Below are 13,669 nucleotides of genomic sequence, written 5' to 3'. Positions count from 1 at the left end.
GTGACCCCGCCTCCAGCAGTCTGTCACACCACAGATCAGCATGACGTCGACTGACTGGACGCCATGATCCTCTGGCTCTGTGTCCGTGTAGACGCTCAGCGCTGCACCATGTGTCTGCCGGCAGGACTTAAAGTAACATTCACACCTCAGAGACGGTCACAAGATGAACTTTGACATACATTTGTGTTTCATGATTTCATTTGATGGGAGCCTCCAGCCATGTCGCTTTCATAAGATGTTGATATTTGTTCTATTTATTTATTTTATGGAATACATTTTATTATGACAAATGTTATGTATGTTATTATATGTAAATCAAAATAATTATTTCATAGAATTACCTGCCATTGTCACAGTGTCTATGCCTCCATGCTGGCGATGGTCGAGGGGGAGGTATAATGTTTTCTCCCTGTCAATCTGTCTCTTCTTGTGAATGCCATATCTCAAGATCGCCTGAAGGGAACGTTTCATATTTGGCACAAACGTTCACTTGTGCTCAAAGATGGACTGATTGGGTTCTCGGTGGTCAAAGGTCAAAGGTCAAGGTGACCTCATGGAGCCCCAGTATTTTTTGTGCCTTAATTCAGGAATGCCTTGAGAGAATTTCGTCAAATTTGACACAAAAATCCACTTTGATGGATTCATTAGAATTTGGTGGTCAAAGGTCTCATCAAATAATTGCCTATTTTTTCTTATAAATTCTTATTTTTTTGCCACAGCAGTGTTTATTACCAGTGATACAAACTGTCCCTGCTGAATTAACTAATTAACTGTTAAACACACAATCAAACAAACTAACTAATGAATAAACAGATAATTGTTTTCTGAATAATTCATAGAAATAAATGTAGGAGTGAGATAGAAATCTACTAAGGAAAAACATCCTCCCTTTTTTTTTAAAGCAACATTATGTAGGAATTGGCATTTTGTGTGATTTCGATTTTGAATGTCATTTTCAAAATTTTTTTTTTTTTTTCTGGTGTGAAACATCAAATTAATTCTGACAGTCTGCAATCATGCTCCTACTTGTGTCCCCGCACGTGGGATTTTTATTCTTCAATGTTTCACTTTGCCTCGGAGGCTTTTTGAGTTTCCACTGACCTTTGTAAAATATTATCAATCAATGACCAAGACTGCCATTAATGTGTGAGATGTACACCACAATTCTTTGCACGTAACCTTTTCTTTCCTTCCGTCCTGTTTCTCTGCTCTTCACTGTCAGACACAAACGTCTCCTGACTCCCTGCTCTCCTCTGATCCCTTCGCTCACTTTTCCTCCAGTTTTGTTTTTCTGCTGCTTAACCTGTAGATCTGCTTAACAGGGCCAGACGAGAGAGCGGAGCACGAGGCCGGAGACGGTCTGGCTTAATGAAGATAACCGCGTTTGCTACGTAACAGTCTTGGCTGTGTGTTTGTGTGTGTGGGAAGGCGTGTGAGTCACACAGACAGAGGAGACAAGTCAATTCAGCGAGAATAACAGGAACCAATCAATGCGATTATAAAGGGCATTCTCCGCGGCTGAATTGATTTTGATTTCTCTGACTTCCTGCTGAACGGAAACGCCGACTGGTTTTCCCAGAAAGAGGTCGGCAGCCATGAGTCCACTCGTTTTTTTATCAATTTTATAAAAAAACAGCTTAAATGATGAAACAAAAACAAATAAGAGGTTGTCAGCTTCAATATTATTTGAGTGGACTGTAGCTACGAATACTGTGAAGATTCTCTGATGGATCACAGCTTTAATACAAGGATGCTGTGTGGAAGTCAGTGTAACACAAGCCTGGAATAGGCTCTGGTTTCTTTACTGACCATCCCCTTTCATTCACTTCAGTGTGGACATGAACACACAGTGACCACGAACGCAACACAGAAACCTGCATTAAAGTCAAGTCAGAGTTCTCGTCTCTAAGAGCCAGTCAGTGTGAGATCTGAGTCCCCTCCCCGCTACAGCCCTCCCTCCCCCTCCCAGATACTGAGCTTTTTGTTCGCCATCTAATGTTTTCATTAGGAAACTGGGCGCAACCAAGTCATCGAGGGAAGGATTAGAGAGCGAGGGAGCGAGCGCAGGGCAGAGAGGCAGAGAGGAAGAGAGGAGGAGAGGAAGAGGTGTGGAGGAGAAGAAATCAGTTTGTTTCCCTGTCTGGTTCTGAATTAGAGGAGATTTGGAGGCTCTCTCTTTCTCTCACTCTGTCCTGTTCTCACCCTTTGTTTCCGTCGTCTGCGTCACCAGCTGCCCACCAGGTTTCGCCATGAACCGCCCCTTCACCTCCTCGGTTGGACTCATCTTGCTTCTGATTGGCTACACTGCGGCAGGTAAGGGATGAGGCTGGGTGTGTGATCCGAGGGGTCACGGGTCAGGACAGGATGGGCCACAGGCCACACAGCTGGTGTCTTGATTTACTGGAACATTTGATTTATGGATCGGTGCCCTGGAAATACAGGTTCTGCTGTTGATCATGTCTATTTCATACTTTATGTCTGTGCTGCATTGTGCAATAGATCCTAAAGCTTTAGATTGTGTAGATGATGGCTGGGTGAACACACATGAATCCAAACTGACATCATGGGTGTACACACACACGCACACACACACACACATACACATGTGAGTGTGTGTGTTCAGGGTCTGCCAGCACATCTGTTACTAATTCACTGCTGCTCTGGCTACACTTAATCTAATATTCTGACAGCAAAGTTTCAAACACTCACTCTTTCCTTCATTCATTCTGCTCATCTGGCCACCCTTCACCAGTGTGTTCAGCTTTGTTTACCAGTGTTGCTGAAATCCAATGGAAATTCATAAAAACTGTGCGCCAGTCCTCCGAATCTGCCAGATCTGTGAGTGGCGGCCTCAAGTGTGAATTACACTGACTTCATACCGCAAGAATGGCCAACTGCAGGAAGAGCACAGCAAAAAGAGCATTCAGCTCCAGCAACAAGCAAGAGCACACAGTCACTAAAAACACAAAGCATTTGATTTCGTATTTTATCTATGGAAGTGTTCAAAGGTCTGTCGCAGAAAGGTGCAGCATATGTCACTTGACTGATGTCAGATAGTTATGTGGGCCAAACGTTTTGATTATACAATGAAGAAAAGTGGAGGAAAAACACAAGAAAGGCCAAATGTTTTGAGAGAATCTAAGAGCTGGAAACAGATTTAAATCTTTTTGAAAATGTCAGCTTGTTGCTCACAAAAAATCTAGTTACAGACGAGCATTCAAGTAGTTAAGGGGTCAGTTTATGTGCTTGCAGAGGAACCGGCAGAACTGTTGGATAGATTGTTCAAAAAAGTTCTGGTTTTAGCTGAAGTTGCACTGAAGATAGTTGAAGTCTCCGGATTGTTCTACACAAAAACATGGTCGGGTTGTGAGGGTTGTGAAAGCAGCTCATTATGACCAAGGACGGATATTTGATCCTACTGTTGGGGTGATGGCGACTTCTCCACAGACGCTATTGCGGTAAAGGTAGGCAATGAACCAGACCACTGTGAGGCAGATGAAGGGGGGACCCAATCGTCATAAACCTAAAAACATATTGTTTTGCTTGTACAATAAGTACAAGTGTTTTCAATGCTTGTTAGTATTATTTATATATAAATTAAATGATATAGGTTATTGATCCCCCCTGGACATCTGGTTATGATTACGATCCATATTTTTTTGTTTATTGGTAGGTGTCGATCTCTGGTGGCCATAGTAAATGACAGGATAAAGGTAGGAAGTCAGATGATGCAGTGGTTTGAAGACCAGCAAAGTCAGAAACAGAACTTCAATTGAGGAGACGGCTGTTTGTTTCTGAAATCAAAAGCCAAAGTTGACTTATTTTAACGACGTAGCTTAGCCTAGTTAACGCTAGTCATGTATGTTACAAGACATAAGTACATAACTTAAATGACACAACTATCCTGCTATCCTGCGTTCCCTATTTCAACCCAATGACATTTTCCTAAACCTAACCGAGTACTCTTTGAAATGTCTGTTGATTTATATGATCAAAGTCATTTATTCGTAAAAAGTAAGTATCAGTTGATGGTTGAAGCACCACATGCAGTGTTTTTACCTCATATATTACAAGCAGGGCGATGTGTAGTTCACACATCTTGGTGCTCTCTTCACTCGAGGTGCTTTTAAACCATCTTAATGTTTTTCCACGGCCGTCTGTCTGTAAGGCCGGAGCACGGTTTGAACTGACGCTCTGACCTGCGCTGACTCCTCAATTTTTGCACTCGACTGAACTCCCCCTCTCCTGCAGAGAGCCGTGTCACTGCACAAAACCACAGAGCTGGTAAAGAAGTGCACACACACACACGCACACACACACACACACACAAAAACACACGGTCATTCACCTCTGTCCTCGGGTAGAGTCAGCGGGTTAGATCATCGTATCTGTGTTTGCTTTTCCTGTTGTGTGGGGAGTTACTCTGTGATTTCTCAACCTCCTCCTGACAGAGGACCATCTCTTGGTATGAGCTGGACTAAAAGGAAAGGCCAACACGAGTGGGAACAAATGCCTCCCTAGCTGTTTGGAAACGCAGACTGGTGGTGATGTTACATCTCCAGCTTTGCATCAGCCACATTTACCACATCTCCACTTTATTACCTACAACACACGACGCTTCTTCCTTTTTTTCCAAACAGCATTCATCATGAGCCTCAGCACGAAAGCTCTCTGTTGAAAGTTTTCCCCTGCTAAAGGGCCCGGCTGTGCTGTGTACGCATTGATCGCACAAACACACACACACACACACACACACACACACACACACACACACACACACACACACACACACACACACGCTGACACTTACATGGAAGCACAGCTGCGGTTTGCACCGATTTTCTTTTTTTTTGCTGATTGTGAAACCAGCAGCACATTCTGTTACAGCTGAAGACTGAGGTTGTTTTGAACAACATAAAAACACCACTTTAATGGCTTCTGCCTCCTGTGTAGGAAAATCTTCATGTTCTTAGTAGGCGGCTGATGGTTGATCTGTCGCATCTGTCAAACCAAAGCAGGTGAGACGGACTCAAACTCCATCGTGGGAGACACACCAGGGCAGACATCTGCTTTGAGCACTCAGCGAGGAACACTAATGAACTAATCGCACCTTCCATCCATCCGTCGCTCTTTCTTGGCCCGTTTCCTGCATGTACTGAACTTGGCGCCCCTCCGGTCGGCGTAATGGAGCTTGTAAAATGTTTCCATGGGATATCTGTGAAAAATCAAGGCAGCCTGATGCTGAGGCACGGCTGTGCATGGGAGGACAATGTGCAGAATCAGATATGGCAATCATTTCTGGCACAGACTGTATTGCTTAAGGAAGAAAGGATTTTAAGGGTCAGCAGTGGACTAAATGACACCACTTGTGACGTGAGATCACCAGAAAACAAATCTTGTATCTACCCATTTAAATGAGGACTTTATTTGTGCACTCATGCCACAAACAAATAGATTGTCTTCATCTCATTGAGTTCATGCTGGAGGTAGTGAAATTGGTGCTGAAAACCTAAGCAGAAGGAAAAACCCAAACAAAGCCACAGTCTGTGTTTATTTGACAGTAGACTGAGTGTCTGGTTCTTCAGTTATTATTTCCATAAAGTGCCCATGTGAAGCTCTGCTTTCCAATAAGGAAAGTGAACCATAGACACTATAGAGCAGTGGTTCTGACGTTGTCCCCTGCAAAATTGATATCAGATGTTCCACCCTGCGTCCTGGACCTTCATTGCAGGCTTACGTCTCGGTTTGCTCACACGTACTTTAGTTACATAGTGCATGTGACTTAACTTGTGACTTACAATTGCTCACTTGTCGACCTTTGGTTTCACAACGGACACAAAAATCTCCTAATTGAAAATCTTGTGCTTATTTGACCCAACCATCCATCCCTCACCTCCTGCATGTGTGGACTTTGCCTGAGTTTCTCCTTTATTGCCATAATAATTTCTATGGCCTCTAGATGTGATCTCCTTACAAGAAATGTTAGGTATGGTTCGTCTTTCGGATGAGGACGGGCTGGTTTTATCCAGAAAGTGTATGAAACCCACAACCAAAACAGTCGTACATTTACTCAGTCATTGTGTTACTGAAAGTAAATGATTCCCCTTCATGCTGGAAAACCCATGGAACCTCCTCAAGGAGCAGATATTGAGAACCTCTTCCCTAGAGAAGACAATTATGAGTAACATAACATTGTTGAATTGTTGGAAAACGTAGGAAAATACCCTGAATTGACCGTGATAGCGATAGTGTCCAACGTGGTTAGCTGTTAAACAAAAATGCTGAGACTTTTAACATTAAGAAAACCTAAGACAGTTTGGGGCGCCAGTGTTTTTACAATTGGCTCGCTGCAAGTTAGAGTTCATGAAGTTCAAGATGGAACCTTTTTTTCCAAAGATTGAACTCCTAATTGTATTTTGTCCAAGAGAAAAGGTGAAAGCACATCCTTGTTTGGTCCATGGCAAGCAGCCAAAGTATGAGAGGAAGGATATTGACAAAACTCACTCTGCAGAGACAACCTACCCAGCCTTAGTATCATAAATTCTCAATTACAACACGCACTCTCAGGCTTTGGCTGATCCACATACACTCCCTGCGTTTTATCTAAATAACAGCAACAGCACTGCTGCCAGCCTCCAGTAAATGAATGAGCGGTTCACTCATTTATAACGTATAAATGCTATCAATGGGAGCTTGGCCCGCAGCCACTAAGAAGGTGTTAGAAAAATGGAAGCAGAGTCCTGCGAGAGAATGCAGGCCTCCCCTCAAATATGTCGGCTTCAAAGAGGAACAGATAATTGGAAACATGACTGCGAGGGGGGGAAACATACTGAAGTGAATTCACACCAAGAGCATAATGGCTTTTCTCAGCATGCTGAGTGTTGCAGTTTTTATACTCATTGTATGCTACAACAATGAGGCAAGATGACTCACCTAAAGGTGGCAGGGTCCGCCACATGTAAACAAAGTAAAACAGCATGAAATGTGTTGTTCTTTAAGGTCAGTTTGTTTATTCAGTTTATTCAGTCATGAAAACCAAGACAGTTTAGATTGTTCAGGCATAAAATTGATAATTATTTTTCTAACACTACACAATGAACCTTTAACTTGTTCAATTAATTTTTTGTGTAGTCTGGTCTATTTGCCCACAGAGAGCATTAAGTTTGTCCATACGTGCTAGCTTACAGTGCTCGTGTACATACTAATTGTGCAAGCACTGGAAGCTAGCAAGTTCATTAACACATTCTTTTCACTTCCTGGAGTGTCTTCTTATCATTTGTACACCTTAGTTTTGTTCAGACTAAACAAATTAGATACAACATAATTATCGCGCTGTAAAAGGGCTGCAGGACAGATTTAGTTACGTTTTGGGTAGAGCCAGGCTAGCGGTTTCCCACATATTGAGTCAACCTATTCTAAGCTAAGCTAACCACCTTAAATGTTTGCCGTTTTCCTTCAGTCTCTTACAGTCATACAGTAACTCTTCCTGTTTAAATGTAAAGATATAGTTCTGAAATGTTAAATCATGTGGCCAATATTTTTTATGCTTTTAAAAATTGTTTTAAGCAGCTTGTTTGCCTTTTCCAAGCCTCCATCATACATTGTAAATCCACTGAGATATGCATCTTTTCCTCTCTCAGGACCTGAACCTGACCTGCAGCCTCGAGCAGTGCGTTCAAGTGCCTGTCAAGAGCACACGGACCTCCACGGGCGCCTGGATGCAGTGGAGAAGGTGCCGGTTCCAAAACCAATTTCACATTCAGAGTCCTGAACGATTTGAAAAACAGCAGGGACATTTTTTGGGATGTTTTTCCCCCCCTGGTGTTGTCAACTTCATTATTAGACGTCAGCTTTCTCTCCATCTCAGGCTGCCAAAAACAGTCCTCAGCATTTCCCTTTTAGGGAGAAGATGTCGACAAAGCTGTGGCTCACTGCCACGCGCGCAGCCACATACTAAAAACCACACAAATACTCAACCATCTCCAAAACGCTGATGAGTTGGTCCAAGTCTCCACACTCACCTCATCTGAAAAACCCCACACTTACTCTGACCTTACTTTACTAGCTGTTTTGGGCGACTGTATAATTCATATGAATAAGTGATTGTATTATTCATGAGTGATGATTCTATTATTCATACTACAACTTATTAATGCATTATTCATGCGTTAACCACACAACTATGTTTCCCGTCTCTGGCAGAAAGTGGAGGACACGGTTGAGAATCTGGAGGCGGAGCTGACTGCTCTTCTGGATGCCATTGAGGCCCCGAAGTGGCGCCCCCTGTTGGACAGTAGAGGAAGGACAACTGTGGATATTCTGGAAGACCCGGGGCCGAGGGGCCGGTCGTAAACCAACCAGACATTCATGGAGGGGTGGATTCAGGGGGGATCTTAAACTTGGACATTGATGGCTCTGTTTCAATGACTTCAATACCATTGTTTTTTAAACTGTGTGTATGCATATACTGTATCTGTATATCAAAATGCTGTTTTAATCTTAAAAGAGGAGAAATAAGGACAAAGCTTGTGTGTATTATCTGCTCTTACTAATCCTGTGACAGCCTCAGTCATAGAGTCTTCCTCCTGCAGTCAATAGTGGCACTGCTCATGTATACAATGCTTTTTAAAGAGAGTAATTCACTTTGGACATCCCTGCTGTGTTAGCTCATACCCCTGCGCTTCATCGCCCTCTACTGTCTACCCTTAAGGCTTTTATCTGAACGGAGAAGACAAAAAAAAAAAACGGTGAGACAACCAAAATTACTGGAAGGAGATTTATTTCTTTATCAAAGCAAGTTAAAGCAGCATTTTTATTTTTTATTTTTTTAAACACACGGAGCAGTTTTCAGTTGGTACGGTAACAAGGCTTTTTCACCGACTCCCCATTAAAAATCCTGTAGCACAGAAACATTATGCAAAATAGGATCACAAGGAGGAAAAAGAGTGGCACAAATCACATGTTCTTCTTCTTCTTCTTCTTGATTAGTTTTCTCGACAGGGCACTGAGTTTCAAACTGTAATCCACAGAGTTAAGACATCTACAGAATGGAACACCTCGAGAGAATCCGTCAGAAAAAACGGCTGAATAGGAGACATGCTGTCGCTGGTCAAAAACTAGCACAAAGCCTTTTTTTTCTTTTTTTTTTAAACACCTAACAGCATCCAGAACATTAACACATAAAGGGGGACATGTCAGGAGGGTTTGCAAGCACAGTCCAATTAGGAATGATCACTGATATATCGAGGAACAACTCCCAAACTGTGGGTTGGTATTGTAACTTTGAGAAAAGCTTCACTTAAATTAACCGTCAAAATAATTCTTTATCCATTTACAAATGATTAACAGAAAGACACATCCACCTCACGCCTGTGTTGACTCGGATGATCTGTAGGCTGCTTTAATGAGTCTTAGAAATAACTGAGCCTTCTTTGCCACGAATGGAGACATTCAGTGTTTTTAATAATGCAGTAAATTCTGTGCTGGGGTGAAGTGAAAACCTGCCCCAGTTCCAAATATTCTTCCTTTGCCGCACAGACGATAATGCAACATTTAAATCCCACAGAAGGAGCATCACACACGACTGCTGACCTCATTCCACTCATCCAGCAAGGGTACGAGCCTGTATACTTGACCATTAAGCATTAAGACAATCTATGGGATGCCAAAAGGTACTGCATATCATCTAAAAATATCATGCCGTCCATATAACACTGGAATTATACGATTTTTGTACAGTTTAAAGTTCACGAAACTCACTGTCCAGAAACATTTACGCAGGCCAGTTATACTCTGATTTGGACTGTGTCTATAATCAGGTGAGCACTGAGGTATGCTAATTACCAAAAGCTTGTACATGCACGAAACAGCCAGTAAGGCTCAAGCTCCAGGCTTTGGCAAAAACAAGCTTATACTGTAAAGGTACATGCAAAAAGAAGCACAGGGCTCAAGACTAGTAACTTCATCACATATTTTGGCGGACTTGGAGGATTGCCACTTTATATCCCTTTAAAGAAGCTTCTTAATCTAATCATAATGTATGGTGTTTAAAGAAATGGTTAAACATTTTGGGAAACGCACTTACTAGCTTTATTTCTGAGTGTGAGATGAGAAGATTGACACTGCACTCATGTCTGTGTGTTAAGTATGAAGCCGCAGCCAAGAGGCGGTTAGCCTAGCTTAGCATGAAGGCTGTGAGACTCCGGAGGGACTCTGCTACAAGCTACAAGACGAGGATCGGACGATGGACCACAGAGGCAGCACCATTTGCAGTAACAGATGCTACCTCCATCTCATGTGACCAGTGGTATTACGCAACAGGACGAGGCAGGGCTAGCGGGCATCGTTCCTTCGCATTCTGTTGATAACATTAGTTCATTTTTTAAATGTTTTAAATTAAAATTCAGGCCAGATCTTGCACATTACACCTTTAACTCAAGCTCAAATATATTAATAAGTGAGCTTTAGGTGGACTTGGTAAGTTGATTTCTCACCTTGGACAGAAGCTTTATATTAAGCTAATTGCCTCGCAGCTCCGGCTCCGTGTTTAACTCACAGACACAAGGGTGCAATAAATCTTCTCCTTTAATTCTTGAAAAGAAAGCTAGTAGGTGTATTTCCCAAACTGCCTGACTATAACTTTAAGTTTCCCCCCCTTACCTGAAATAGATACTTTATACATTATCACAATATGATTGTATAAATGATAGTATTTTCACTTGCAGAAGGAACACTGACTTTATGTTATACTGGGAAAAAGAGACATACATTCACACACTCAAAGTTCCTTAGAAATGGTTATGCAAATGGTAGAAAAGCTTTGGCATATTTTGCCTACAAGTTGTGCCTGCACACTTGGAAAGAAGAGCAGAGCGAAGCAGTGTGAAGCTTCACGCGGCTCTTCCTTTAGTTTATACGTCGACTTTGCAGTCCCACATAAAACTGTGGTGAGTTTAATAACCTATACTGTATGCTATTTACATGGGTTTCATTTTATTAGGCCTTAGGGTTTTAAGGTGGACCTCTGCTACATGTTCTCAGGTGTTCAGACTGAGATTAATGGCACCACCTTAAAGGTAACACTATCACTACGACAGTAATAGACTAGCTCATCTGTACGAGTTGAAGTACCAGCAGGGCACAGCTACACATTTAAGTACAGCCCAGAAACAAGCTCTACAGGGAGATGATCGTTATACTAACCAAGCACTTAAAGAGATGATGACATCTAGTGAAGCAAACAGAGCTTTCTAATAGATTCTTAAAGGATGGGATTGTTGGTGATTGGTATTCAATCCCCAGAGCAGAGTTTCCGTATGCTCTTTGAGCATGGTGCAGGGCTAAAATACTAAATCTTGGTAACCATTACAGACACAGTGACAAGTAAAACCGCTCATTCTGATTGCTGCACTGACTCCCCGTCAATGACAGTACCTTATCGTCCTTTAAAAAAAAAAAAAGCTTGCAAAAGTAACAGTTTGCTTCAAACTAGCATTTTAAACTATAACGCATCCATGGCTACGATGTGATTAACGAATACTGATTATCATCAACAGGCACCACTTTAAACAGGTTCACAACATGAAACCAGCCACATGTTCTTGGCTGACTGCAAATTAACACTTACTGTAAATGTGTCTCGGGAAGGTGTTGCAACAGGAGGAAGGTGCTCCGGGGGAAATGGAGAACGGTTGCTCTGAATTAGGGCAAACCTAACATGAAACAGGGCCGAGGGGAAGAGTGAGCTGAAGACACAGGCAATAATATAAAGTGAGTGCCTGCGTGTGCTGAATAATTCAGTCGTCCCCATCAGATTTGGAGCAGGAAGGCGGAGAGGGCGTCTCCACCGAAAACCATCGACCCCTCCAAAAAACTGCCGACTGCTATTGCTCGGGATGTCGTCATGCTCGCGGAGCTTTCTGCTTGTGAACAACACCTCCTAGTAAGTGATACCTTATTTGTCATGCTATACTGTAACATTGCATAGAAGTTAGAGCTTACTCTAGGGGGTACAGTAGGCGGGGACTCTCTGGAAATCTGCTTCATTCATGCCTTACCGGAAGGATGCTACAGAACAAAAAAAATAAAAAAAATAAGGAGGGGGGAATGGTGGGAGCCGTGTTGGGTCCTGCTGTGCGTCAAGTCGGACCTGCTGTGCGTTTTCCTCCGCTCCTGGCTACAACAGAGGAGGGAGGTGAGAACGTATCTATTGGCATGGCAGCAGCAGCCAGAGAGACCTGTGACAGTCACTGTGAGGCGATGTGGCGCTAGCAGCTGCCGGGGGAGGAGCACACCGAACCGCACATGCTCATTTTGGAGGAGGACTCCGGCTCCGGCTCGGGTTCTGGTTCTGGCTCGAGTGCGTCATCATCGGTGCCCCCAGCTTCAGCCTCTCCGTCGCCGTCTCCGCCATCATCATCGCCCCCAGCCTCTGACTGACCCTCCTCCTGACGCCGTTTCAACCTGAGACAGTTGGAGAAACACAAACATACACCATATGTTAATCTCTGCATCTAATTCTAAGTCGAACCTTTAACCCCTTGAACCCCTTTAGACAGACAGCAAATTTCTAATTTTATTTTATCCCTGTGAACACATTGGTCCTCAGAGAAGCAGTAAGATGGAACACACGCACTGAAAGCAGTCAAAGGGAATGAGAGGCCTTGAGTCTATTACATAGTACTCGTCTCTGCTGTGCATAATTCCAGACATTATGTCCTCCATTATAAATAGAAGAAGTTTGCCATAAATTAGAGCAATGGGATATAATAAGACATTTGCCAAACAGAAGGATTTCAGTAACGCTGCAGTGGCAGGACCTGGTCAATAATGAATGAGGCAATAATTTAGAGCAGCACGGAGCCAATATTCCTCCCTCTACATCTCAGAGAGGACACATTTTCAAAGATAAATGAACCAGATAGACTTTATTAATGTATACTGTGTATATATTACAGAAATATAAGATATATGCACAATATGTAGCCACAGTCTTTGATCATCTGTGGTCTACATATCCAGGTCATTTCATTAAAGAGGCTTCGGTTTGGATTAATGTGCAGTCCTCTCCTGTAAGCTGAATGCCTTCGTACATCAGTAACTTTATCAAGATACACTGCATGCTCCATGGCTGTGTGTTACAGTGGACCTACAGTAGATGAGTAGCTGCAGCTGATACAAGTTCTGAATGTTCATCATCTCCTGATGGTGTTTCCCTCCGCGATTTTGCGCAGCAATGATGCTTCAGGGTGTGTTCAGTGTTCATCCATTCTTTAGTCCCAGTCATGTTTTAAATGCAGGTGACAGTGGGGGAGATGTTTTTCTTCAAACTCTTTGACAGTCAAATTATTAACTGTGAATCTTTGGAGTGGGTCCCATCGTTTCTAGCCGTTATGATAACTATGTACTTCCTCAAGTAATTTGCTGAGATCTGAGAATGAAATAATGAAATCTGCCGTGATGAGGAACATGAGCATTCAGCGGAGCGCACAGGCTGTAATCAACGAGCCAAAACTGAGCCAATAAGAAAAGAACACAAATGGCGACACGATTGACTGCAATGCTCGATATCAACAACGGCTTTCTTATTCCAGGTTTAACAACTATTTGTCAATATTCTGCCTGACTGATAAATCAGTTGGCTGATATCATCAGCTGATTTCTCCGTGTC

At 42.7% G+C, this 13,669-nt stretch overlaps 2 protein-coding genes across 2 annotated transcripts in view; one reads left to right on the top strand and one right to left on the bottom strand.

Annotated features, from left to right (window-relative positions):
• The first annotated feature begins 1,984 nt into the window (after positions 1-1,984).
• On the top strand, positions 1,985-8,524 carry LOC115596185 (placenta-specific protein 9-like). Its single transcript, XM_030441026.1, has 3 exons — positions 1,985-2,313; positions 7,641-7,732; positions 8,203-8,524. The coding sequence occupies exons 1-3, from the start codon at positions 2,250-2,252 to the stop codon at positions 8,350-8,352; spliced, it is 306 nt and encodes a 101-aa protein (XP_030296886.1). The 5' UTR covers positions 1,985-2,249; the 3' UTR covers positions 8,353-8,524.
• Positions 8,525-8,762: 238 nt separating this feature from the next.
• stk32c (serine/threonine kinase 32C) overlaps positions 8,763-13,669 on the bottom strand; it is a 96,548-nt gene continuing 91,641 nt past the window's right edge. Inside the window, exon 12 of the mRNA XM_030441328.1 lies at positions 8,763-12,462. Within this exon, the coding sequence (XP_030297188.1) occupies positions 12,267-12,462 (196 nt within the window). The 3' untranslated portion in view covers positions 8,763-12,266. The remainder of the gene's footprint in view (positions 12,463-13,669) is intronic.

This window comes from Sparus aurata, chromosome 15, assembly GCF_900880675.1.
Source record: "Sparus aurata chromosome 15, fSpaAur1.1, whole genome shotgun sequence".
NCBI classification, from domain to species: domain Eukaryota; kingdom Metazoa; phylum Chordata; class Actinopteri; order Spariformes; family Sparidae; genus Sparus; species Sparus aurata.
The sequence above is the reverse complement of the archived record's forward strand: the minus strand, read 5'-3'. Positions and strand labels throughout refer to the sequence as shown.